The sequence below is a fragment of the Somniosus microcephalus genome, chromosome 7 (assembly GCF_052327205.1).
Source record: "Somniosus microcephalus isolate GS21.2 chromosome 7, FLI_Smic_1.0, whole genome shotgun sequence".
Taxonomy (NCBI): Eukaryota; Metazoa; Chordata; class Chondrichthyes; order Squaliformes; family Somniosidae; genus Somniosus; species Somniosus microcephalus.
The window spans coordinates 239,167,587-239,190,389 of record NC_140993.1 but is presented as its reverse complement, the minus strand read 5'-3'; the positions used below and the strand labels follow the sequence as shown (position 1 = coordinate 239,190,389).

Genomic DNA, 22,803 nt, shown 5'->3' with positions numbered 1-22,803 from the left:
TGTTTCATCATCATCTCTACCTCCCTCGTCATCCAAGGAGCCCTTGCTTTGGTTCCCTTACCCTTCCCTCTTGTTGAAATGTACCTAGCCTGTACTTGTAACATCTCCTCAAAGATCACCCATTGTTCCATTACAGTTTTTCCTGTCAGTCTTTGGTTCCATTTTACCCTGGCTAAATCCTTTTGCATCCCATTGAAGTTGGCTCTATTCCAGTTTAGAAGTTGGTCAACCTGGCCCACCTCATTCCCCAGCACTAGATCCAGCAATGCCTCCTTCCTAGTTGGGCCAAGAACATATTGGTCAAGGAAATTCTCCTGAACACATTTCAGAAATTCCTCCCCCCTCCTTTCCCTTTACCCTAGCATTATCCCAATCGCTATTTGGGTAATTAAAGTCCCCAATATCACCACTCTATAGCTCTTGCATATCTCTGCGATTTCCCTGCAGATTTGCTCCTCTCCCTCCCTCTCACTATTTGGAGGCCTATAGAATACCCCCAATAGTGTGATCAAACCCTTTTTGCTACTCAACTCTAACCAAATGGATTCTGTCCTTGTCCCCTCAAGAACATCCTCCCTTTCCAACACTACAATGTCTTCCTTAATCAGCACTGCCACCCCACCACCCTTTTTTCCTTCCCTATCTTTTCTGAACCCTTGAATATTAAGTGTTCAGTCCTCAGTTTTTAAGCCACGTTTCCGTTATTGCCACAACATCATATTGCCACACAGCTAATTGTGCTTGTAGCTTGCCAACCTTATTTCACCACGCTTTGTGCGTTTATGTACATGCATTCTAAACCCATTTTTGAATTTTTCGTAATCTTTCTTAGTCTGCTTCTATCTAATATGGTACTACTACCGCCTCTAGTAATATCTACTCTCGTACTATCCAACACACTCACTCTTTTATGCATCTTATTCCTCTTTTCTACTCCTATATGCTGGTGCCCATCCCCCTGCCAAGCTAGTTTAAACCCTCCCCAACAGCACTAACAAACCTCCCCGCGAGAATATTGGTCCCGGCTCTGTTGAGGTGTAACCTGTCCGGCTTGTACAGGTCCCACCTTCCCTAGAAACGTTTCCAACGCCTCCGGAATCTAAATCCCTCACTCCTGCACCATCTCTCCAGCCACGCATTCATCTGTTCGATCCTCCTATTCCTGTACTCACTAGCACGTGGCACCGGGAGTAATCCGGAGATTACTACCTTTTTGAGGTCCTGCTTTTTGATCTCTCTCCTAGCTCCCTAAACTCTGCCTGCAGGACCTCATCCCTCTTTCTGCCCATGTCGTTGGTACCGATATGGACAACGACCTCTGGCTGTTCACCCCCCCCTCCCCCTCAGTGTCCTGCAGCCGCTCAGTGACATCCTTGACCTCGGCACCAGGGAGGCAACATACTATCCTGGAGTCACGTCTATGGCTGCAGAAACGCCTGTCTGTTCCCCTAACTATCGAATCCCCTACCACTATTGCTCTTCCACTCTTTTTCCCTCCTGCCCCCTCCCCCTCCCTGTGCAGCTGAACCACCCGTGGTGCCGTAGTCTTGACTGGCTGCACTCCCCAGTGGGACCATCGCCCACACCAGTACTCGGAACAGAATACTGGTTGGAGAGCGCGATGCACTCTGGGGACTCCTGCACTACCTGCCTGGTCCTCTTTTGACTGGTGGTTAGTCACCCATTCCCTCTCTGCCTGCATACTCTTAAGCTGTGGGGTGACCACCTTTAAAAACGTGCTATCCACGTAACTCTCAGCTTCGCGGATGCACCGCAGTGACTCCAGCCGCCGCTCGAGTTGCTGTAGCTGGCGACACTTCCCACATGGCACAGGATGTGCACTCCACGGGACTGAGCTGCCCTGCCATGCTTCTCTATTTAATAGACTAAGAACTAACCCAGCAGAAAAAACTTAAAACTAAACAAAAAACCATCCCCAGCGACTCACCAATCAGCTGTTTCCCTCTATTTAATAGGCTATTAACTAACTTAGCAGAAATAAACTTATAAACTTCAAAAAAAATACACTCACCAGTTACTCATTAATCAGCTCCTTCCCTTGTGCCGATGTCACTTTTTTACTGACATCACTTTTTCCAAAACTGCTCTGTTGAGTTGCTGCCGCTCCTTTTAACTGTTCTGCTCGCCCCAGGTGCGCTCCCTCCGGTCTCGGGCTCCTGCTGCTCCGCTCTCACTGTGCTCCCCCCAGGTGCGCTCCCTCCGGTCTCACTGTGTTCCCTCCAGGTGTGCTCCCTCTGGTCTCGGGCTCCTGCTGCTCCACTCTCTCACTGTGCTCCCCCCAGGTGCGCTTCCTCCGGTCTCGGGCTCCTGCTGCTCCGCTCTCTCACTGTGCTCCCCCCAGGTGCGCTTCCTCCGGTCTCGGGCTCCTGCTGCTCCGCTCTCTCACTGTGCTCCCCCCAGGTGTGCTCCCTCCGGTCTCGGGCTCCTGCTGCTCCACTCTCACTGTGCTCCCTCCAGGTGTGCTCCCTCTGGTCTCGGGCTCCTGCTGCTCCACTCTCACTGTGCTCCCTCCAGGTGCGCTCCCTCCGGTCTCAGGCTCCTGCTGCTCCACTCTCACTGTGCTCCCTCCAGGTGCGCTCCCTCCGGTCTCGGGCTCCTGCTGCTCCACTCTCACTGTGCTCCCCCCCAGGTGCGCTCCCTCCGGTCTCGGGCTCCTGCTGCTCCGCTCTCGCTGTGCTCCCCCCAGGTGTGCTCCCTCTGGTCTCGGGCTCCTGCTGCTCCACTCTCACTGTGCTCCCCCCAGGTGTGCACCCTCCGGTCTCACTGTGCTCCCCCCAGGTGCGCTCCCTCCGGTCTCGGGCTCCTGCTGCTCCGCTCTCACTGTGCTCCCCCCAGGTGCGCTCCCTCCGGTCTCGGGCTCCTGCTGCTCCGCTCTCACTGTGCTCCCCCCAGGTGCGCTCCCTCTGGTCTCTGGCTCCTGCTGCTCCGCTCTCGCTGTGCTCCCCCCAGGTGTGCTCCTCCTGGTCACTTTCTGTGTTTATAGTTCTTTAGTCGGGCAATTTGGGGGGGGGGGGGTGGTGGGAGGGGAGGAGGAAGGTTCTGAATTCAGGTTTAAAGAGTTCCTTGGTCAGATCTTGTCATTTTAGTCATTTTCATGCACAGATGACATTTGTGTTCAAGAAACCTTGGGGTCCTTTGCTGTTTCTGTAATAGAATCTAATGGTGGATTTATATTGCCAATATGTTTACTGAAGCAGATCTGAAATGTTGACTTCCATTCCTGGTGCTGCAGAAACAGTACCATTTATATTGTTGTTATGCTGATTTGTAGAAGTGATTTTTAAAAAAAACATGCCTGTGATGATTGGAATTTTACATACTGCCAGTAAAAGATGAGACGTTTCTAAATCCACTGTGTCTAATTGGAGAATTTGTCACTTTATTAGCATATAACCCCCCCCCCCCCCCCCCCCGCCCCAGCCATTCTGAAAACTGCACATCCATGAATAAGTATGGCTTATTAAAGCAAACATTTTAATGTGTTCATCCATTTAAAGTTGTTTCAATTTAGGATATTTTTATGCAACTGTTGTAGAAACTTGTGCATTAAGGATCATCTGTCTAGACAATCGAGTGACATACTAATTTGATGTATTTAGATTTGTTCAGCTGCTGCACTTGAGAACTTTTCCATGAAGAATAGTATGTTGCCTCAACTTCTAAACATTTCCAATCAAAATAAATTTTTAATTGACAGTTTAAGAATAATGTTTTATTACCTGCCGAACAAGTGGAAGTCTTTAAAGGTAAATTTGTATTATTTATAATTTTAACAATTAAAATATGTTTGTGTAGATGGTAACTGTTATTTTCAGAAGTGGATTTGGGCTTAATTTGATTCTTGAACTCAACAAACCTTGTTCAATAATACTTTGTACCCGAGCTCATTAGTTGAGAACATTCGTATTATTCCAGTTTTCTACTCCGAACTAGTAATTTCAACTCCCTGCCTATGTCCATGTTATGAGGTTTTAAACAAACTTCCCTTTTCTGTTGATTTTGTTTTCTTCCCCCTCCTTGGATAGAAGGGTCAATATTTGGAGACACTATTCTTGGTGCATTATTAATGGGCAGATAATTGGGAGCGCCATAAATTGGACACGCTGACCTCCGTGCTCGGTTGTCTGACTTGCACTACTGTCGAGTGAAACTCTGGACTGGGAGCTGTGTATCTGAAAAATTAACTGGCTGCCCTTTATAGTTCCTCCAATTAGGAAGCCTTAATGTGTAAACCTCCACTTGCTTTTCTGTGAATGTTGGTATGCTATTTGACTGCTAGGAGCATCACAGTTCCAGCAAGGTCCTGTCCTCATCTGGCGTTCACATACTCATTTCCACAGGGTTGCTGGATAGCACTAAGTTGGCCAGCCAAAACCAACTGACTCGGCACAGATTGGGAATCGAACCTTGCTGGGATCTTCCTGTTTGTGGCTGAGCTGCTCATTGCATTAACCAGTTGAGCCATCCTAGAACTTTATTTCAGTTGTCACTGTTCTGAACAGTAACCATGAAGAGTAATGTTTGAGGTAACTAAAGCCAGATTGGTGTACAGTTCTTTCTAATTAATTAGACACTAAATATGTTTCTAATCTCTCAATTATAGCAAACTGAAAGGAATGCCTTCTTTGTTGCTGATCTTGGGAATGTTGTGAAGAAGAACATTCGATGGCAGAATGTGATGACACACGTGAAACCATTTTACACTGTTAAGTGTAACAGCAGTCAATCTGTAATTGAAGTTCTGGCAGCTCTTGGAACTGGTTTTGCTTGTGCAAACAAGGTGACAGTTGCTATAGTCTGTATTTCTGTGCTTTTGCATTAATTCTAGAGATCTATGCATTCCATAGTTCAGTAATGTTCTTTAAATTCACATTGCTTTAAGCTGCCAATCAAGTACTAACTGGTTGTGAAGTCTTTAATTACCCACACTCCAATTAAGGCACTTTTTTAATATTTTTAAAGTTTTCCAAAACTGCAATCTCATCATGTGCCTTAAAATTATGTAGAGAATTGGAGCATATAAGCTCATATATCTGAAAACTTATGTATTTCCTCACACAGAATGAAATAACTCTTGTGCAAAGCTTGGGTGTAACATCTGAAAATATCATCTACACAAACCCATGCAAGCAAGTCTCCCAGATTAAGTATGCAGCCAAAAAGGGAATAAATGTCATGAGTTGTGATAACGATGCTGAACTTCTGAAAATTGCACGTAACCATCCCAGTGCCAAGTAAGTGTAAAGCTAACCAAAATATGTAGTATAGTAACATAGAACTGGAATATTCTCTTCCTGCATTCTGGTGCTGTGATTGAACAGTATATTTCTTTGTAAAACTATTAATACACTCTAGCATTCTCTGTTCAAGAAGTTACCAACTTAGTAACTAAATTCTACTAGATCTTAACCAAAAGCTGGGTAATAGCTTGTTCCTTTAAATCGTGGGCTGCCTTTGAATGTGGGCATGAATGGATTTGTTTGTCTTGAGCAGTGTCACCAGAAGAGGTCTCCATCTTCCACCCGCCCCCCACCCCCCCTCCGAATTACGATTTAAAGTGAAAAGACAAACCCTACCAAACGGTGTTTTACAAAACCAGGACCCTCAACATTTGCCATGCATGTACTTGCATCATTTTTGTAGATGTTTGCCACTTCTTTGTCAGTGGATATTAAGTTCTTTTGCATAAAATAATTTCCCAAAACCTTGTTTCCACTTGTAAAGTAAAATTATATGAATTGCTGTGCTGCCTCTAGATGAGATCATTTAATGTTTTACAGAGCATAGTTGGTAAAAGGATACTTAATCTTGGCTTGTGTTGTACATTTTTAAAACCCAAACCTTCTCTACATTCTGGTCTGAAAATTACCAGTGGCCGACTGAACTGATGTAGTTATAAATTACTGTAAGTGCTTAGAGTAGACTCTCTGGTAAAATATTTATACCTTGCATAAATACAAATGTTACCTGGAAGATTTATTGACAGTTACTGTTCACAAAAGAAAGCCAGAAGAGTGAACCAGATACCACACTAAGACAGGTCTTGAATAGAAGTGTAATTTAACTTCCTAGATGCCTCCATAGCAGTTATGTTCCCATCTACAGGAAAGTTGGCATGCTTTCATGGTTAGTAGTTACATGCAGTAAAAATAATTAGTGTCTAGTGCCTGAGTCTGCAGAAAACCTGAATCTCCAGTGCAGTGCTTGCCAAACTTCCCCCCCCCCCCCCCCCGCTCATTCTATGGCCCCCGAGATGCCGGAGTATTCTGGTACCTTTCCCAAGTGACCAATCTTCATGTGCGAGTCTAAGCAGTGAATGCCTGCAGGCAATTTGACTGAGGGATGTCTCAGCTGGGCCCATTTCTGTTCTTGCCTGATATCCACACGCATGCATTTTCTAGCGGAGATCAGTGCTGGTGATCAGGAATAGGAGCCCTGACAGATCTCTTTCCACCTAGAGGTTTTGAGGCCAGTTGTAGCATTCTAGCTACTATTTTGGCTGAGATTGAACCCAGAATCTCTCGCTTTGTATGGCTTAGGATCATAATGAGTGATATGCTTACCCACTAAGCAACCTGGGCATGCTTTCCCTGTTGTTCAACTACCTGTGGGTATACAGTCTCCCCCAATGATGCAATGTTAGAGAAGATGGTGGGTTACAATGATCATGCCTTCTATTTGCTTTGGCTACATTCCTGACTGAATATGATTTCAACCCCTGAAAGTAGCTGAGTTGATCTGGAAATTGTTGGACCAATACCTCAGTGTGTTGAGTGTGAAGTCCTTTGACTTCTTGGAATATGAACAGGTGTTGTACAATAGGCCCTTTTGCAAATTGATAGTGCCGCATCTTCCTGGGAAGCTCAGTACCACGGCAGATCTCGGAACAAACACGGCTTGTTGCACGAATGAGTTCTGCGAGCGAGTGTTGTAGTTTAAAATTTGAGTCACTGTAACTATCGCCACTACAGCAAAAGGCAAGTAATCGATTATTTAATATTGAGCCTAGGTTTGTAGAGCCCTATCTTTTTTGTCTTCATTCTTAAGGCTGGGGGTGGGAACTGTGCTTTTTCTCCCCTATGTGATTGCACTCCTCTTCAAAAAGATTTGGGACAACACCCATGATTTTTGTCTTCTACCTCAGTGTCTATGCTGACAATAGTACTCCAGCCTGTTGTACAAAAGGTTGTGACTGGGAATTGCACACAACCTGCCTCCCAGAAGTGCAGGCTATGGAATGCCATGAACAACTTATCTGAGCTAATGCCAGGCAACTGCACATGGGTGTTGAGCTTTTGAGGTCTGTCAAGAGACAGAAGATGCTGTCATTTCATCCACACAATCTATATATCATATCAAATGAAGAAGACTTGCTTTCTGTTCTCCGGACAGGCCATGAAACTGGTATAACTAAACCTATGTTTTACCTGTAAAACCTGGTGACTAGGTTCTTCAAAAATGGATGCTTGTCTGTGCATCTAAGAAGTGATATGCCTCCTCTATTTTGAATTACTTCAGTTTTAGTTTAGATGTTATTTGAATTTCTAAAATTCCTCTGGCTACACTTGGTTCCTAATAGTGGACCTTTTAAAAAGGAAGTGGGAACATTTTCTTAAATAGAAACAGAAAATGCTGGTCGATGACCTTTTGTCAGAACATTTTCTTGTTCAGTGGTAGTCTTTTTAAATCCTTAGTGCCTCTACTTCTCTCTCCTCCTCCTTTAAGACGCTCAGTAAAACCAAGCTTTTGGTCAGTTGTCTTAAAATCTCCTTGTGTGGCTCGGTGTCAAATTCTGTTTGATAACACTCCTGTGAAGCGCCTCGGAAAGTTTCACTACGTTAAAGGTGCTAGATAAATGCAAGTTGTTGTTGTAGTGCCCGATTAGCTGCTTTTATAATAAATGTGTTATATAGATGATGAGAGCTTATCCAACAGCAGACACAAAAATGACAGGATGCTCATCCCTAAAAAGAACATCACTGATCTTTTTAATTACAGAACTCCAATCTAAAGACAAAAAAAAACGATTTCTTAAATTTCAGAACTTCCCCCCCCCCCCCCCCCCCCCCCCAAAAACCACTGGTTTAAATGCAGTGCCGAAAATAAAGACCAGCCTGTTGGAACCGCAATTTATTTCAAAAGATGGCATTCTTTTATGTGTATCAGTTCACAACTTCTCTGAAACGGCACACACAAATAAAACAAAGTCACCATTTGAAGCTTAGACTAAGCAGCACAGTGTTGCTGTTTATCACTTTTCTTGTCACTATAAGCCTTTATTGAATTGATATAATTGCTTGCGTGCCAGTAAGTAGCTGTTATCAATGCACTGTAAAGTCTAGATTCTATGGCCAAACAGGCTGATCTTTGTGTTCAGTATTCTGATAAAAATTGTCCAGAGCAAAAATAATCCGAATGGGGAAAATGTCATTAACATTTTACTTTTAAATTTAAAAAATTGCAAAAATGATTTGATCTTCACAAAAAAAATAAAGGATATACTCCAGGAAGCTTTTGTGTAGTGCAGGCTTGGTTCAGATAGTAATTAGAAGGGGCGCACACCCATGTAATTTTTTGGGTTTTTTATTGGATGGGTGTGGAATATAGCTTAATTTAAAGAACAAGGACTAACCTACGTAGTGGACCTCCTTACAGTGCTACCTTTTTACTATTGGTACCATTTGTGCAGTCTCTCAGCATTTAAATTTTTTGCTAATTTTAATTCACCTTTTCCTGTAAATTCTACATTTTCTATGAGAAGGACCTGAGTGATGCTCACAGTTGGTATTAATAATTTACAAGAGCTGCATAAACCAAAAGAAGAAAATCCTAGATGACGTTCACTTCAATACTGTTATAAATACAATCTACTGCAACATTTAAGATATGAATGATTTAAATTAAAAATTAGTTTTTTTTACCCGATTTGTTGTTTTAAAAACTTTTCACCAGTTTATTGTTCTCTGCATCTATTGCCACTACAATCAGTTATTGTCTGGGATTGATGAAGGCGCCAAAAATCACATCATCTGCTCAAGACTTAAAACTATACTACATGACAACTGATATGAAAAGGTTGGAATCTGAACCGGAGCAGGCCATTGTGTCCCTCGAGCCTGTTCCGCCATTTAGTGATATCATGGCTGACCTGTGACCTAACTCCATATACCCGCCTTTGGCCCATATCCCTTAATACCTTTGGTTAACAATCTATCAATCTCAGATTTAAAATTAACAATTGATCCAGCAACAATTGCTGTTTACGGAAGAGTTCCAAACTTCTACCACCCTTTGTGTGTAGAGGTGTTTGCTAATTTCACTCCTGAACGATCTGGCTCTTAATTTTTAGATCCTAGTCTTATAAACCCCAACCAGTGGAAATAGTTTCTCTCTATTAAAGGGAACAGATAGGGTAGATATTTTGAAAACTTCAACCAACTCACCCCTTAACCTTCTAAATTCTAGGGAATACAAGTTACAACCCTAATTTGTGTAATCTCTCCTTGTAATTTAACCATTGGAGTCCAGGTATCATTCTGGTAAACCTGCGCTGCACTCCCTCCAAGGCCAATATATCCTTCCTAAGGTGTGGTGCCCAGAACTGCTCTCAGTACTCCAGGTGTGGTCTAGGCAGGGTTTTGTATAGCTGCAGCATAACTTCTACCCCCTTTGTATTCTAGTCCTCTCTATATAAAGGCCAGCATCCCATTAGCCTTTTTATTATTTTCTGTACCTGTTCATTACATTTTAATGATCTATGTACCTGGACCCCCTCTTTGGATCTCCACTGTTTTTAGCCTTTCACCATTTACAAAGTACCCTGTTCTATCCTTTTTAGGTCCAAAGTGGATGACCTCACATTTGCCTACATTGAAATCCATTTGCCAGTTTTGCCCATTCACTTAATCTGTCGATATCCCTTTGTAATTTTATGCTTTCATCTACACTGCCTACAATGCCGCCTATCTTTGTGTCATCGGCAAATTTGGATATAGGACTTTCTATGCCATCATCTAAGTCGTTAATAAATACTGTGAATAGTTGAGGCCTCAACACAGATCCCTGCGGGACACCAGTAGTCACCTCCTGCCAATTTGAGTACCTACCCATTATCCCTACTGCCTGTCTCCTGCCGCTCAGCCAATTTCCTAACAAGGTCAATAATTTGCCCTCAATTCCGTGGGCTTCTACCTTAGTTAACTGTCTCTTATGTGGGACTTTATCAGATGCCTTCTGGAAGGCCATATAAATAACATCCATAGACATTTCCCCTGTCCACTACTTTAGCCATCTGTTCAAAAAATTCAATCAAGTTTGTCGGGCATAACCTACCTTTCACAAATCCATGCTGGCTCTCTCTGATCAACTGAAAATGTTCAAGGCGTTCAGTCATAGACTCTAGCAATTTCCTGACAACAGATGTTAGGCTAACTGGTCTATAATTCCCTGGTTTCCCCCTCTTGCCATTCTTAAGTAGCGGAGTGACGTGTAACTTTCCAATCTAATCGAGAGAACTTTGCAGATGCCCTAACGATAATCTTCCAATGTGCTCACGTGCTTCCTTTAAAACCCTGGGGTGGAAACCACCTGGTCCTGGGGATTTGCCACTCTTTAGTGCCAATATTTTCATTACTGTTTTTTTACTTGTGTTAATTTTATTGAGGCCCTGTCCCTGATTCAATATTAGTTTCCTTGGGATTCCTGGCATGCGATCCTCTTCCTCTCCTGTAAATACCGACGCAAAGTAATTATTCAACATGTCCGCCATTTCCTTATTCTCATTGACAATATTACCGCTTTCAGTTTTTAAGGGACCAACATTGCTCCCAACTACCCTCTTTTTCCGAATCTAATTGTAAAAGTCTTTGTGTTGATTTTGATATCCCGTGTAAGCTTCTTTTCATACTCTCTTTGTAGCTCTTACCATCAGTTTTGGGACCCTTGCTGTTCTTTGTATCTTTCCCATTCGCCAGGATCTGGACTTTTTTTGTATGCTTTTTCTTTTACTTTTATGCTGTCCCTTGCCTCTTTAATCGTCCAAGGCTGTTTTTTTGGCAGTAAAGCCCTTGCCCCTCGAGTATAAACTGGTTCTGTAGCACCTTGAATTATTTTTTGAACATCTCCCACTGATGATCTGTCGTTTTACCCATTAACAAATTTGCCCAGTTTACTGTGGACAGTCTCTGTCTCATCCCGTTGAACTCGGCCTTACCCAAATCTAGAATCTTAGCTGTTTCACGTTTCTCTCTTTCAAATGCTATGTTGAACTCAGTCATATGATTGCTATTGGATAAATGTTTACGCACAATTAGACTGTTAACTAAATCGGGCTCATTACTAAATCTAATATGACATGCCCCCTTGTTGCCTCTAGGACATATTGTAAAAAAAAAACTATTCCGGACACTCAAGAAATTCACTACCTTTCTGATGGGTGCTGGTCTGCTTATCCCAGTCTATGAAAGTTAAAATCCCCCATTAAAACCACTCTGCCATTGCGACACATTTGTCTAATCTCTGCATTTATACAATCTAGCACTTTACAGCTGCTACCAGGGGGCCTATACACAACTCCGACGACAGTCTTAAATTCTTTCCTATTTCTTAATTCTACCCATAAAGTCTCCACTGCCTGCTTACCTCTTGTTATATCCTCTCATCATTGAAGTGACTTCATCCTTCATCACTAAGGCTACTCCTCCCCCTCTGCCATTTTCCCTATCTTTCCTATAGACCTTGTAACCTGGTATATTTAGTTCCCAGTCCTGACCATCTTGCAGCCATGTCTCAGTAATGTCTACCATGTCATACCCTCCAATTTGAATTTGTGCCTGCAGTTTATTCCTTATACTCTGTGCGTTTGTATAAAGAATGCTTATTTGGGCCATACACCCTAGCCTGTCCTTCAGCTTGAATGTTTTACTCACTTGTTTCTTACTTCTCTCTCCTGGTTTAATCACTTTACATCTTTAAGTTTTCCCTTTACATGTAGTGCCTAAAGCACAATTTCTGACTGTGTTACTCTACTCTCTTCCCTTTAGTTTGTTTTTGAACTATTGCTTGTACTACAATTTTCACCTGTGCACCCCCCCCCCCCAATTTACTAGTTTATAGGAATTGTGGATTTTCATGAGAAATGTCATGTTAGCCACAGACATCCTTATGCACATAAGAGCTTTCATCCTTCAAGGCATACAAAGTGCATATATGTCAACAAAATTAAATGAAGAAAAAAATCTATGGCCTAGAAATTGGATTGCGTATTGCCTGTTTTTCAGGCGGAAAACGGCCGCTGGAGGTACCAGTATGGCTTGTGAAAGCTAAGTTTGCGCTGAGATCATCATATACCAAATTGGTTATAGCACCCTGGAATCATCCAGGGAACCTGCTTGAAACTAGAGTTAGGCTCATTGCCTATAGAGGGCTGAATGCTCATTTCAGGCTGCTTTAGGAAACTGGATCAGGACTGACTGCAGCCTGTGCCATGCATGCTGCAGTCAGTTTTCTCTGGCTAAAGCAGCCAAACCAGCAGCCCTTAAGGGACCACTGGAGACTTCCACCAAAAAGGTAAGTAAAAATATTTTTATATAATCCGAATATGGAGCCAGGAGGAGCGGGAGTCTGATTGTCTGACACTAGTTTTATTGATGTACTTTGAGTGCACTCCTATGAAAATGTTGTTAATTTCATTTTGAATTGGAAGTTAATCATACTGCATGGAAATAAATTGATCATACTCGTGGTGCTCAGTCTGCTTCATGATATCCATAACTGGCTGCACTGTAAAGTTCTGCAGTTTCACTGGATGTCCTTGACCCTTCTTAGTAAAACTATGTGTAACTGTGGCCTGTTTGTAGCAGATAAATGTTTCGGAATTGGATAGTGGGTTGGTAGGTAATACTGAAAACCTAATGTGCATTGTAATATTGTAAAATAATTATACTTCCAAAGCCAACAAAAACAATCTTGGGTGAGAAGGGATCTGTCAAATTTTCTGTTAGAAATTACATTTTTGCTGAGACATTCAATACACATTCAATCAAAGTAGTACAAAGTGTGGAAAAGAAACCGCTTACTTTCCTCTCCTGAAAGGCATGACTTGTGCTGAGATACAGTTCGAGGCAAGGTACCAGAGGGCTGTTGCACCCATTCTACATGTAGAGCCTGTACAATATGTATCGGCATGCTGTTCTCCCACTGGTGGGAAATCGCAGGAGACTTCAGTCATGTCCACATGCCATGTTTATAAAATCACACTTTCTATCAGGAGTGTGGATAGTTGTTAGGAGTGGAACATTTCCCCTGCCCCGCCCAGACTTTAAGACCCTAATGACCTGTTGTAGTGCCACTTCAGCCAAGATAAGCAGGAGCAGTTTTAATTTGGAGGTGGAGGAAGTAATTAGGTCAGTAATAATGTTATTAGCTAAAAAGTGTTTGTCTTCGTAGCCAAAAACAATTTTACTCTGAGCATAGGTTTTTGCTTTTTAATTGAAAGAATTGTGTTTTAATTGAATGACTTAAATGCACCAGTGTTCTTAAATGGTCTTTTGTTACAGCACCCAGTCAACTCTTTTGATGAAACAATTGAGTCTTGGCTTGCTGCATTTTATTTCTCCCCCTCATGTCCTTTACAACATATGTAGCTACACATCTAGGCCCTAATCACCAGTTTTCTCTCCTGTGCAGGATTTGTTTTTATTTAGGTTCACATTCCGAGCTTGGAAGTGGGAGCTCCTGCCAACATAATCTTCATACTTCTGACAGTCTTCAAGCTACACATGTGATGATGATGTAAACCAACTGTGCCCCAATCATCTTCCTCTTCTCTTAGGCTCTTGGTAGACATTGCAACTGCTGATTCAAGTGAAGAAAATGAGATGAGTATGAAGTTTGGAGCTACTTTGAAGGACTGCAGACACCTGTTGGAATCTGCAAAAGAACTAGGGGTTCAGGTGGTTGGTGTCAGGTGAGCAGCATAATTTTAATTTTCTTTTCTAATAAAATTCTGATGGGATATCATGAATCTAAGCCATGTAATATGCTTCCTGATTGAAAGTTATACATTAAACAACAGTTTGAACTTCTGCCATTAAAATTTGGTACAGGCACACATTCATATTGATTTTTATGATCTGTGCACCTTGCCCATTGGTGCAATTTTAACATTTAGCTGGTGTAAAGATTCCAGTGTGTTTTTTTAAGTTGAACACCAAATGTCCAGCACACTTTTTTCCAGCAATTCAAATCTGAGAAATTAGGACACCAACATGTGTTACAGAAGGGGTGTCCAAATGGTGACTCACTCGCTCCTTTAAACTGGTCTGTGAGCTGTTTCTGGTTTCTGTCTTCCATCAGCATCTATTGGATGATTCCTGGGGGACTGGAAAAGACTGCCCTCTAATTGGTCACAAACTACCTTTTCCAGTCCCAGGAACATGACCCAGCTGAAGCTTCCAAGTTTACAGGCTTCCGGGGAGGGGGAAATCTGTATTTGTGTGTATGGGGGGTCTCCTCTGTCTGGGTTGACTTTTGTGTATAGCAGTTTTGGTTTTTATGTAGGCCTCCCTTTTGTGGGTTCACTTTTTCTATGTATGGAAGTGTTGTATTTTTGTGTAAAGGGTTTCGCATTATTGCCCACCCACTCCAGTCCCTTGCTCTAAAAGATTGGATATCCCTATTGTAAAAAAACAAGCATGAGCTTGTGACCATGACTTCACCCAAAGTAATGTAGCTGAGATTGGAAAATACCAAGTGGAGGCCAAAGAGTTGCCCACATGAATGGAAATAGGGAGTTCCTGAGCAAAAAACCGTCTTTTTGATTTTGGCAAATTAGAAGATAACAAATAGTGATGTTCTATCCAGAGTGTGGGGGGGGGGGCGGTGGCGTGTAAGCTCCACATAATAATGTGAATGTTTAGAACACTCAGTTTTGGTTCTTATGAGACGTCCGGTGGTCGTGAAAGGCGCTATATAAATGCAAGGTTTTTTTTATGATTCACGCCAGATGTCGTTTAAACTTTTTTTATCCTGTGCAGGGCAGTTGCTAAAAATGTAATACCAGAGATTTCTGTAAACTAAATGGTTGGAGCTCAGACGGTCTGATAACGCATTTTTTGTCTCATGTTAGAATGCTATCTTTTGGCTTGCATGTAAAGCGAGATGCATTTTACTTGTCATGTTTTTCCACAAGTTGATTTCTGGGGTGGGGGCTGTTAAGCTAGTCAGGAAGTGACATTTAGTTATAAATCTATCAGAATTAATTGCATGGTGAAGCTGACAAAGTGCTCAAATGCCATATAATTGTATTCTACAAACCTAAAATTATTGTGGCTGTGCACCCTCTACACAGATGGTATAAAATCTAGGGCAGAAGATTTTGCCAGCACTTAAGTGCAATCAATTGAACATCTTCTTTGAAAAAGCAACTATAGAAATTATCCCTGAAAGTAATTAAATTGTTAGAGAGGTTCAAGTAGCAAGAGCAACTGTTTGTCTGGATTTTTAGGTTGGGATATTTTTTATTGCCACTTAGGTCAATACAGTAGCAATTGGCTTTTTTAAATTCTATTTTCTTTCGTGGTCTCTTTTTAAAGACACTGACAAAAATATAGCATAGAAAAATGTGGACAACAATAAACCTGTTGTTAATTCTGGACACCTTTCTTTGGACCCATCCCACTCCAAAATATGCTTAAGAAAGGAACAAAAATGAGGTTATGGAACCTAGTGAGGTGAGGGAAGTTAGAATCATCCGATGGCTATTTGGAGCCCATAGAATTGCTCAAGTAAGTTTGCTTAGGGCCTATTGCACAAAAGTCTAAACTTGTACAGTAGTCTGTTGTCAAACCATTGCAAAAGATCCAAACCTTACTGTTAATGCACTGGAAAAATAAAGGATCCATAAACATAACTACAAATCAATATTAATAACTTGGCTAACAGGTAATCGTAGCTTCCACATTAGCACAGTGAAATAAAATTGTAGGCTTGTAACATTTTAATGTAGATTTCTAGACACTTCGTTTCATAATATCTGGCATAGTTGCTGGGAGGGATGTGGTTTCAGTGTCGGCACCCATAGCATTTATATGCAGACAGCTCAGTTTCCAGCCCTTTTATGTAATTATTGCTAGCAATGACACACATAGTGTGTCTACTTCAATCAATCATTTATTGTAGGAAATTGCTACAAATATTAAACATAAAATGTCAACTGTTTGCTTTAGCCACCTGGCACACAGCTCTGTTTTTGTAATTTTTTTCACACTTGCCTCTGAAATAGCTCGAAATTGTACCTCTACTCTGCCAGTCAAATTAGCTGACTTTAGATGTCATTATCTCTTAATTAAATCACAATTATTCACGATTAATAAGTTACTATGTTGAATTGTATAGAAAACTTTACAACATGTAGGCTGAAAATGGAACATGGAAACTAGATCATTAAGCAGCTATTGAAACCATTAAGTTTAGTAAAGGCAGGCTTGCAAAGTCTTCTAGACTTGTCAGTGACTAATGCTAGGTGATCACAAATGACAGCATTTGTTTTTTTTAAACATCTTTACCAGGTTTCATGTTTCAAGCTCAAACAGCAATATGGAGGCATATTTACATGCTTTAGCTGATGCTCGATGTGTCTTTGATATGGCTGTAAGTATCCTATTGGTTTAATGAAATCTTTATGATTTACTATAATAACATACAATTTGAAGTATAATTTGTTTGCATCACAATACAGAATTTATCCAATAGAGGGCGCTACTCTCATTGATTCCTGTTGGTTTACTGAATTTGGCTATTGTGAATCGATGGGTTGATGGTCATCTGCTCTTGATTTCAAGGCATCTAGAATCATAGAATAAGTGCAGCATAGAATAGTACAGTACAGAAGGAGGCCATTAGGCCCATCAAGTCTGCGCCAATTCTTTTAAAGAGCAATCTAGTTAATCCCACCCTTTCCCCACAGGCCTGCAATTTTTTCTCCAAGTATTTATCCAATTCCCTTTAGAAAGCTACTATTGAATCTGTTCCCACCACCCTATCAGACCGTGCATTCTAAATCCTAACCACTCGTTGAGTAAAAAGGTTTTTCCTCATGTCGCCTCTTGTTTTGTCAATCGCCTTAAAATCTGCCCCCTCTCGTTATCGACCCTTCAGCCATTGGAAACAGTTTCTCTTTATTTACTCTATCTAAACCCTTCATGATTTTAAATGCCTCGATCAAATCTCCTCTTAGACTTCTCTGCTCTAAGGAGAATAACCCCAGCTTCTCCAGTCTATCCACATAACTGTAATCCCTCATCCCTGGAACCATTCTTGTAAATCTCTTCTATACCCTCTCCAAAGCCTTCATGTCCTTCCTAAACTGTGGTGCTCAGAATTGGACACAATACTGCAACTGGGGCTGAACTAGTGTTTTTTATATAAGTTTAACATAACCTCCTGGCTGTTGTACTCTCTGCCTCTATTTATAAAGCCCAGGATCCCATATGCTTTATTAACTGCTTTGTTAACCTGTCCTGCCACCTTCAAAGATTTGTGCACTAACACCTTGGGTCTCTCTGTTCTTTCACCCCTTTTTAAAATTGTACCATTTAGCTTGTATTCCTTTAGCTTCTGCTAAGTAGTTCTTCTAGCTTGCACAAGAAAAGAGCAAAGATTCAGTGGAGACCTGGAACTCTACCAGCAAGTACAATAGTAACATGTTTTGTTTACATAGATTCATAACCTTCAGAAGATCCACTTATTCAAATCTCAGCCTTTACTGATACTCAAATTCACCTGCTCTCCTTGGAGTAAATTACAGCAGTTTGGTAGACAGATAGTGCCCCTCACACCAACCAATCCCACCCAACAAAGTACAGGAGGGGGTTCCATTTGGTCAATCGAGTCTGTGCTGCCTCTTTGTTAGAGCAATCCAAAACTAATCTCACTACCATGTATTTCTTTACTTCAAATATTTATCCAATTTTCCCTTAAAAGCAATGGGGTCTTCCTCAATCACTCAATGTAGCAAACCATTATATGCTCCCAACAGCCTTGTGTGAAGAAATTTCCCCTAATCTCTCTGGACTCTGGGAGTGGTCATCAGTTTAAATTTATCACAATCATTGACTCCTGAACCAGAAGAAACATTGTTTCCCCATTCACTATTAAAACTCCTCTTCATTTTAAAAACCTCTGACAAATCTCCTCTGAGCCTTCTCCAGTGGAAATAGTCCCAGTTTCTCAAGTCTCTCCTCGTAACTAGTTTTCCATCCAAGTGAATCTACACCATATATTCTCCGTGACTTTAATACCCTTTCTAGAATAGATGCTCAAAAATGTACATAGTTCTCTAACTGTGGCCTAACCCATGTTTTGTATAAATTCATCAGTACTTCTTTATTCTTGTACTCCAAGCCCCTATTTATAAACCCCAAGATTCTACTGGCTTTTTTCTACCACTTGAATTTTCTGGGAATTATGTATTTGATCCCTATTCATCCCCATCCTTCAGGGTCTCACTGTTAAGTGTATACTTGCATTTCTTGTTTCTTCTCCCAAAAATGTATTAATCACACTTATCCACATTAAATTGCATCTGCCACCTGTCTGTTTCCTTGAAGTCTGCTGTCAAAAATTAGATGGAAAATATTAAGTGCCACATACTTAGCATATAGCAGGCAAGTATCATGTGATGTGTTGGTATCCCTGCCTCTTGGCAAATGTGGATCCACTTTAAATTTTTCACTCATTATAGTCAAGCTGAGCCAAATCAATTCATGATGCTGTAAATGACTGCCGAGCAACCCAACTTAAAACACACCTTTTGGTTTTCATTGTGTTCAGAAGATTTGTTCAAAACTATTTTCATTTTTAATTTAACGGTGGTTTATCCATAGTTTAATCTTATACCCTTGCATGTCAATTTACAGGAAATGCAGTTTACAAAGCAAGGTAGTTGTTTCAAAGCAAAATTGAATAAAACTTCCTGATTCCTCGTGTTCTGTTACAGGAAGAGTTTGGTTTCAATATGAATCTGCTTGACATTGGAGGTGGATTTTCTGGAACAGATGGTGAATTACAGCTTGAAAAGGTATGAAAAAGGCTTTGTTCTAATTTATGCTAAGTATGGGGTTAAAATATCTGATGTACTATGTCACAGAATAATAGGACGTGGATAATTTCCCTAATCCGTGAATCTCTGCTTCATGGTCAAGTGGTAAGCACGGAAGAGAACGCAACCTGGACTGCTCTTGCACACTTGATAATGGCTGGTTGCAGAGCTTCATCGGCCAAGGCCTGGCAACAAGTTGCCTCCTCTGCTACATCGCTTTTTACCAAATGTTCATCTGGAGGTTTATTAATTTCTCCCATAGAATAGGAAAGACTAATCTGCTTACAAATTAAACTTAAAAAAAAAAAAAAAAAAAATTGACCCTTTTAGTTTGCTGTTTGCACATAACCTGACACTATATTTGAAATGATTTATATTGTTTTCACTATGTGCAGACAGTAGTAGTAGTGGGGTTGTTCTTAAATTAAGCTAGCTATTCGAAGTGGGCCTCTTGTTTAGTGAGCCTAAGTTTTAAATGTGTTGCTTTATGTATAATACAAATATCTGAATATGGTTGGTATTTTAGTCATGAATTTGTCTCCCATTCTAGGTTTTTGATGCCATTAATCCACTCCTTGATATTTACTTCCCTTCTGAAAGCGGTATTAAAATCATTGCTGAACCTGGTAGCTACTATGTGAATTCTGCATTCACTCTCGCAGTTAACATTGTAGCCAAGAAGGCTGTTGCAAGAGATTCACAGGATCAGTCTGGAGGTAATCCCAAGTGTTCCCATCGAGTTTCATTATTAGCTGAATAGTATGCTATCAACTCTATCTATATAAAGCATTCATATGATGGCTATATAATGCATTCAGAGGATATTTGTATGTTATTCCAGTAATTGATTGCAGTGGCTAATTTTTAGTTTTTTATTTACTTTAGTGTGTTCATGCCTTTGGTTCTTTCTTCCCCCACCCTCACCTCTGAACAACTCATTGATGAAACATTTCTAGATCAGATGTAACACAGCCAGTTTTTAAGTAGAGTTCTTTCTATTCTGCCCCATAACATACTTTATTATCAACCTTAAAATAATATTCCCAATATCTGTAGGTTCACTCCCAGTTCCCCTGTTCCTCCACCTTGGATTTGCATGCAACCCATTGTTGTAGTTTCCCTGAATTAGAGTGCCACATTATAGGTGGGTTTATCCTGTGGATTCTTGATTCACTAGTAACTGGATTGAAGCTACTAGAAACTCAAAGGTAAGTACAGATGAGGGAGGCCATTTGGCTAATCTATCTCCTCTTTCCATAGAAACCTACAATTTCTTCCATAACAGCATCCAATTGTCTCAAATGACTGGAGTTTGTGCTTCCATACCTTATCCAGAAGGTATTAATCACTTTGGAAAAAAATGCTTCCTAGCTTCATTCCTAAATTTCCCAATACCAGTTGGTACTTCATGTTCCCTCACCATGCATTTGTGGTTTAACTTGAAATAGTGCTCAGGATTAACCTTATTTATATTCCATGTAATATCTTGAATATCTAAGTTTCCCCCTCATACTTCTTTTCAAGGCTGAAGAGTTTTCTAACCTTTCCTTAAAACTTCATCTTCCCTAGAATCCTTAAACTATTAGACGGTCATCCCATCTGTCTGGGCTGAATTAGACCTCACCCAAAGGACGGTGTACAAATCCACTGCCCATCCAGTCCACGATGGCTGTTTTTATGGTTTTTCTAAAGAATTAACAAAAATTGAGTTCTGAAAACTAATCTTGGTTTCTTTATCCATTACAGTGGTTGTGTCCTCCATGAATGATGAACCATTCTTCATATATTACATAAGTGATGGTGTTTATGGCTCTTTTGCAAACAATTTGTATGGAACTGTGAATGCCATTCCAATTCTTCACAAGGTGAGATTGTTATTGTTTGGAGGGCATTAGGGAGAGAAACTCGTAAATTCAAATATTCTTGATTTTAAGTTTTTTTTATTCATCAAATGCAGTTAAGCATGTACATGAAGTGTAAGTGTAATTTTGTACATCAACCTAACCAAACCGGAACTGATAATAAGAAAGACTTGCATTTATATAGCGCCTTTCACGACCACCGGACGTCCCAAAGCGCTTTGCAGCCAATGAAGTACTTTTGACGTGTAGTCACTGTTGTAATGGGGCCAGTTGTTACGATGAGCGTACTTATAGAAGTACTGTATTATATACCTCAGGTAAGATATCTTGCTTTTGGGAGCGAAAGTTAACACAAGCCATCTCTTCAGTTAGTTTTGCCTGAGCTAAAAATCTGTGTATTTTTGCAGATACTGCCTGTGTTAGTTACCTATTTGAAGCCTGAGAGCATCTTTAAAGTTCTATAGGTGCTTTTTTTTTTCTGGAATGGTCCAATGCAGCTGAAGAATCATTCTAATTTGTTCCCCTTTTTCTTCCATTAGAAACCTAATTCAGGAGAGCCTGTATTTGCCAGCAGCCTGTGGGGACCATCCTGTGATGGACTTGATCAAGTTGTGGAACACTGTCTCCTACCTGAATTAAGTGTTGGTGATTGGGTCATCTTTGAAAACATGGGAGCATACACATTGGAGCAGTCTGCTTTCAGTGAGTTCCAGAGACTACCAGTTTACTGTGTGATGTCAATAAGTGATTGGTAAGTAATCCAAAACTTAGTTTGTTAAATAAGCATGAAGATAATATAATGGCATCATTAATGACCAGTTGATTTGACAAAAGTGGGTGGAAGGGTTTGATGCTTTTTAATGTGTTTTAATTTTTTTTTGTCTCAGGTATTGGATGCAGGAAGTTGGTTTAACCTTGGAAACATCTGTGAAGAACTTCTCTTGTGTGCCTTCTTGTTTTCAGCTGAGCCAGGAAGAAGGTTTTCCAGCTGCTAGTTTGTCTGGCATCAGTGCTTAAGTTACTGAATTTTGCAGTTCTGTTCAATCGCATGTCTGGTTGACATTCCAACGTGGAAGAAAACCAGTGGAACAATCCTGCTTTGTTTTTAATTTTTTTTTTGTTAAATTTTAACTCGAACACTTGAAATAGTTAATCGGGACCAGGCAGAAATCAGCTAGAATAACTACAAGTGGTCATGTGGAAAAATTAACATTTTAACCATCTGAAATGAAGCCTGCGAGTTGATGTAACTTTTTACTTTCTCTTTCTCCCTTCTCCCCCCCCCCCCCCCCCCTCCCCCCACAAACCAACAATAAAATATGCAACAAAATGGATGACTTGGAAGAGGTGGAAACCTATCACTGGGTTCCCTGCTTACAGTTTACATGTTCACAATTTTTATACAGATATTCTTGTTATAGATGTCTTGAGGTTTTTTTTGCCCATTTAACAGAATAACCAGAGCAATTTGACTTGATGTGTAAAATGTTTAGGATGTGTAAAATATGTGCTTTGTTCTGTAGTTTAATAAATGTAAAATTGCAGCAAACTTTATATGATCTATTGTCCCTGTTTTGATTTCCAATAAAATTATATAGCTTCATTTTGGCTTTTTATATTAATTGAGCATAGAGTTAAAGGCAAAATACAGAACAGACTGGAGCTTGTTAAAGATGAGAGCATATTTACATTTACACGTCTACCGTTCAATGTAAAATACATTGCTATACAAGATGTTACTTGATATTATCTACAAAAAAGTCCGTTCCTTTTTTTGGTTTTTAATATTGCTCAACACCTAAATTTTCTTCACATACACAG

The 22,803-nt window shown here is 40.7% G+C and overlaps 1 protein-coding gene across 1 annotated transcript in view; it reads left to right on the top strand.

The window, feature by feature from the left end:
• The window catches only part of LOC147115170 (antizyme inhibitor 1-like), a 73,273-nt gene extending 50,688 nt beyond the window's left edge, over nt 1-22,585 (top strand). Inside the window, exons 4-12 of the mRNA XM_085993488.1 lie at nt 4,625-4,801; nt 5,083-5,255; nt 13,853-13,987; nt 16,590-16,671; nt 19,019-19,099; nt 19,671-19,836; nt 20,867-20,985; nt 21,522-21,733; nt 21,870-22,585. Coding sequence (XP_085849614.1) covers nt 4,625-4,801; nt 5,083-5,255; nt 13,853-13,987; nt 16,590-16,671; nt 19,019-19,099; nt 19,671-19,836; nt 20,867-20,985; nt 21,522-21,733; nt 21,870-21,999 — 1,275 coding nt within the window. The 3' untranslated portion in view covers nt 22,000-22,585. The remainder of the gene's footprint in view (nt 1-4,624; nt 4,802-5,082; nt 5,256-13,852; nt 13,988-16,589; nt 16,672-19,018; nt 19,100-19,670; nt 19,837-20,866; nt 20,986-21,521; nt 21,734-21,869) is intronic.
• Nucleotides 22,586-22,803: the final 218 nt, after the last annotated feature.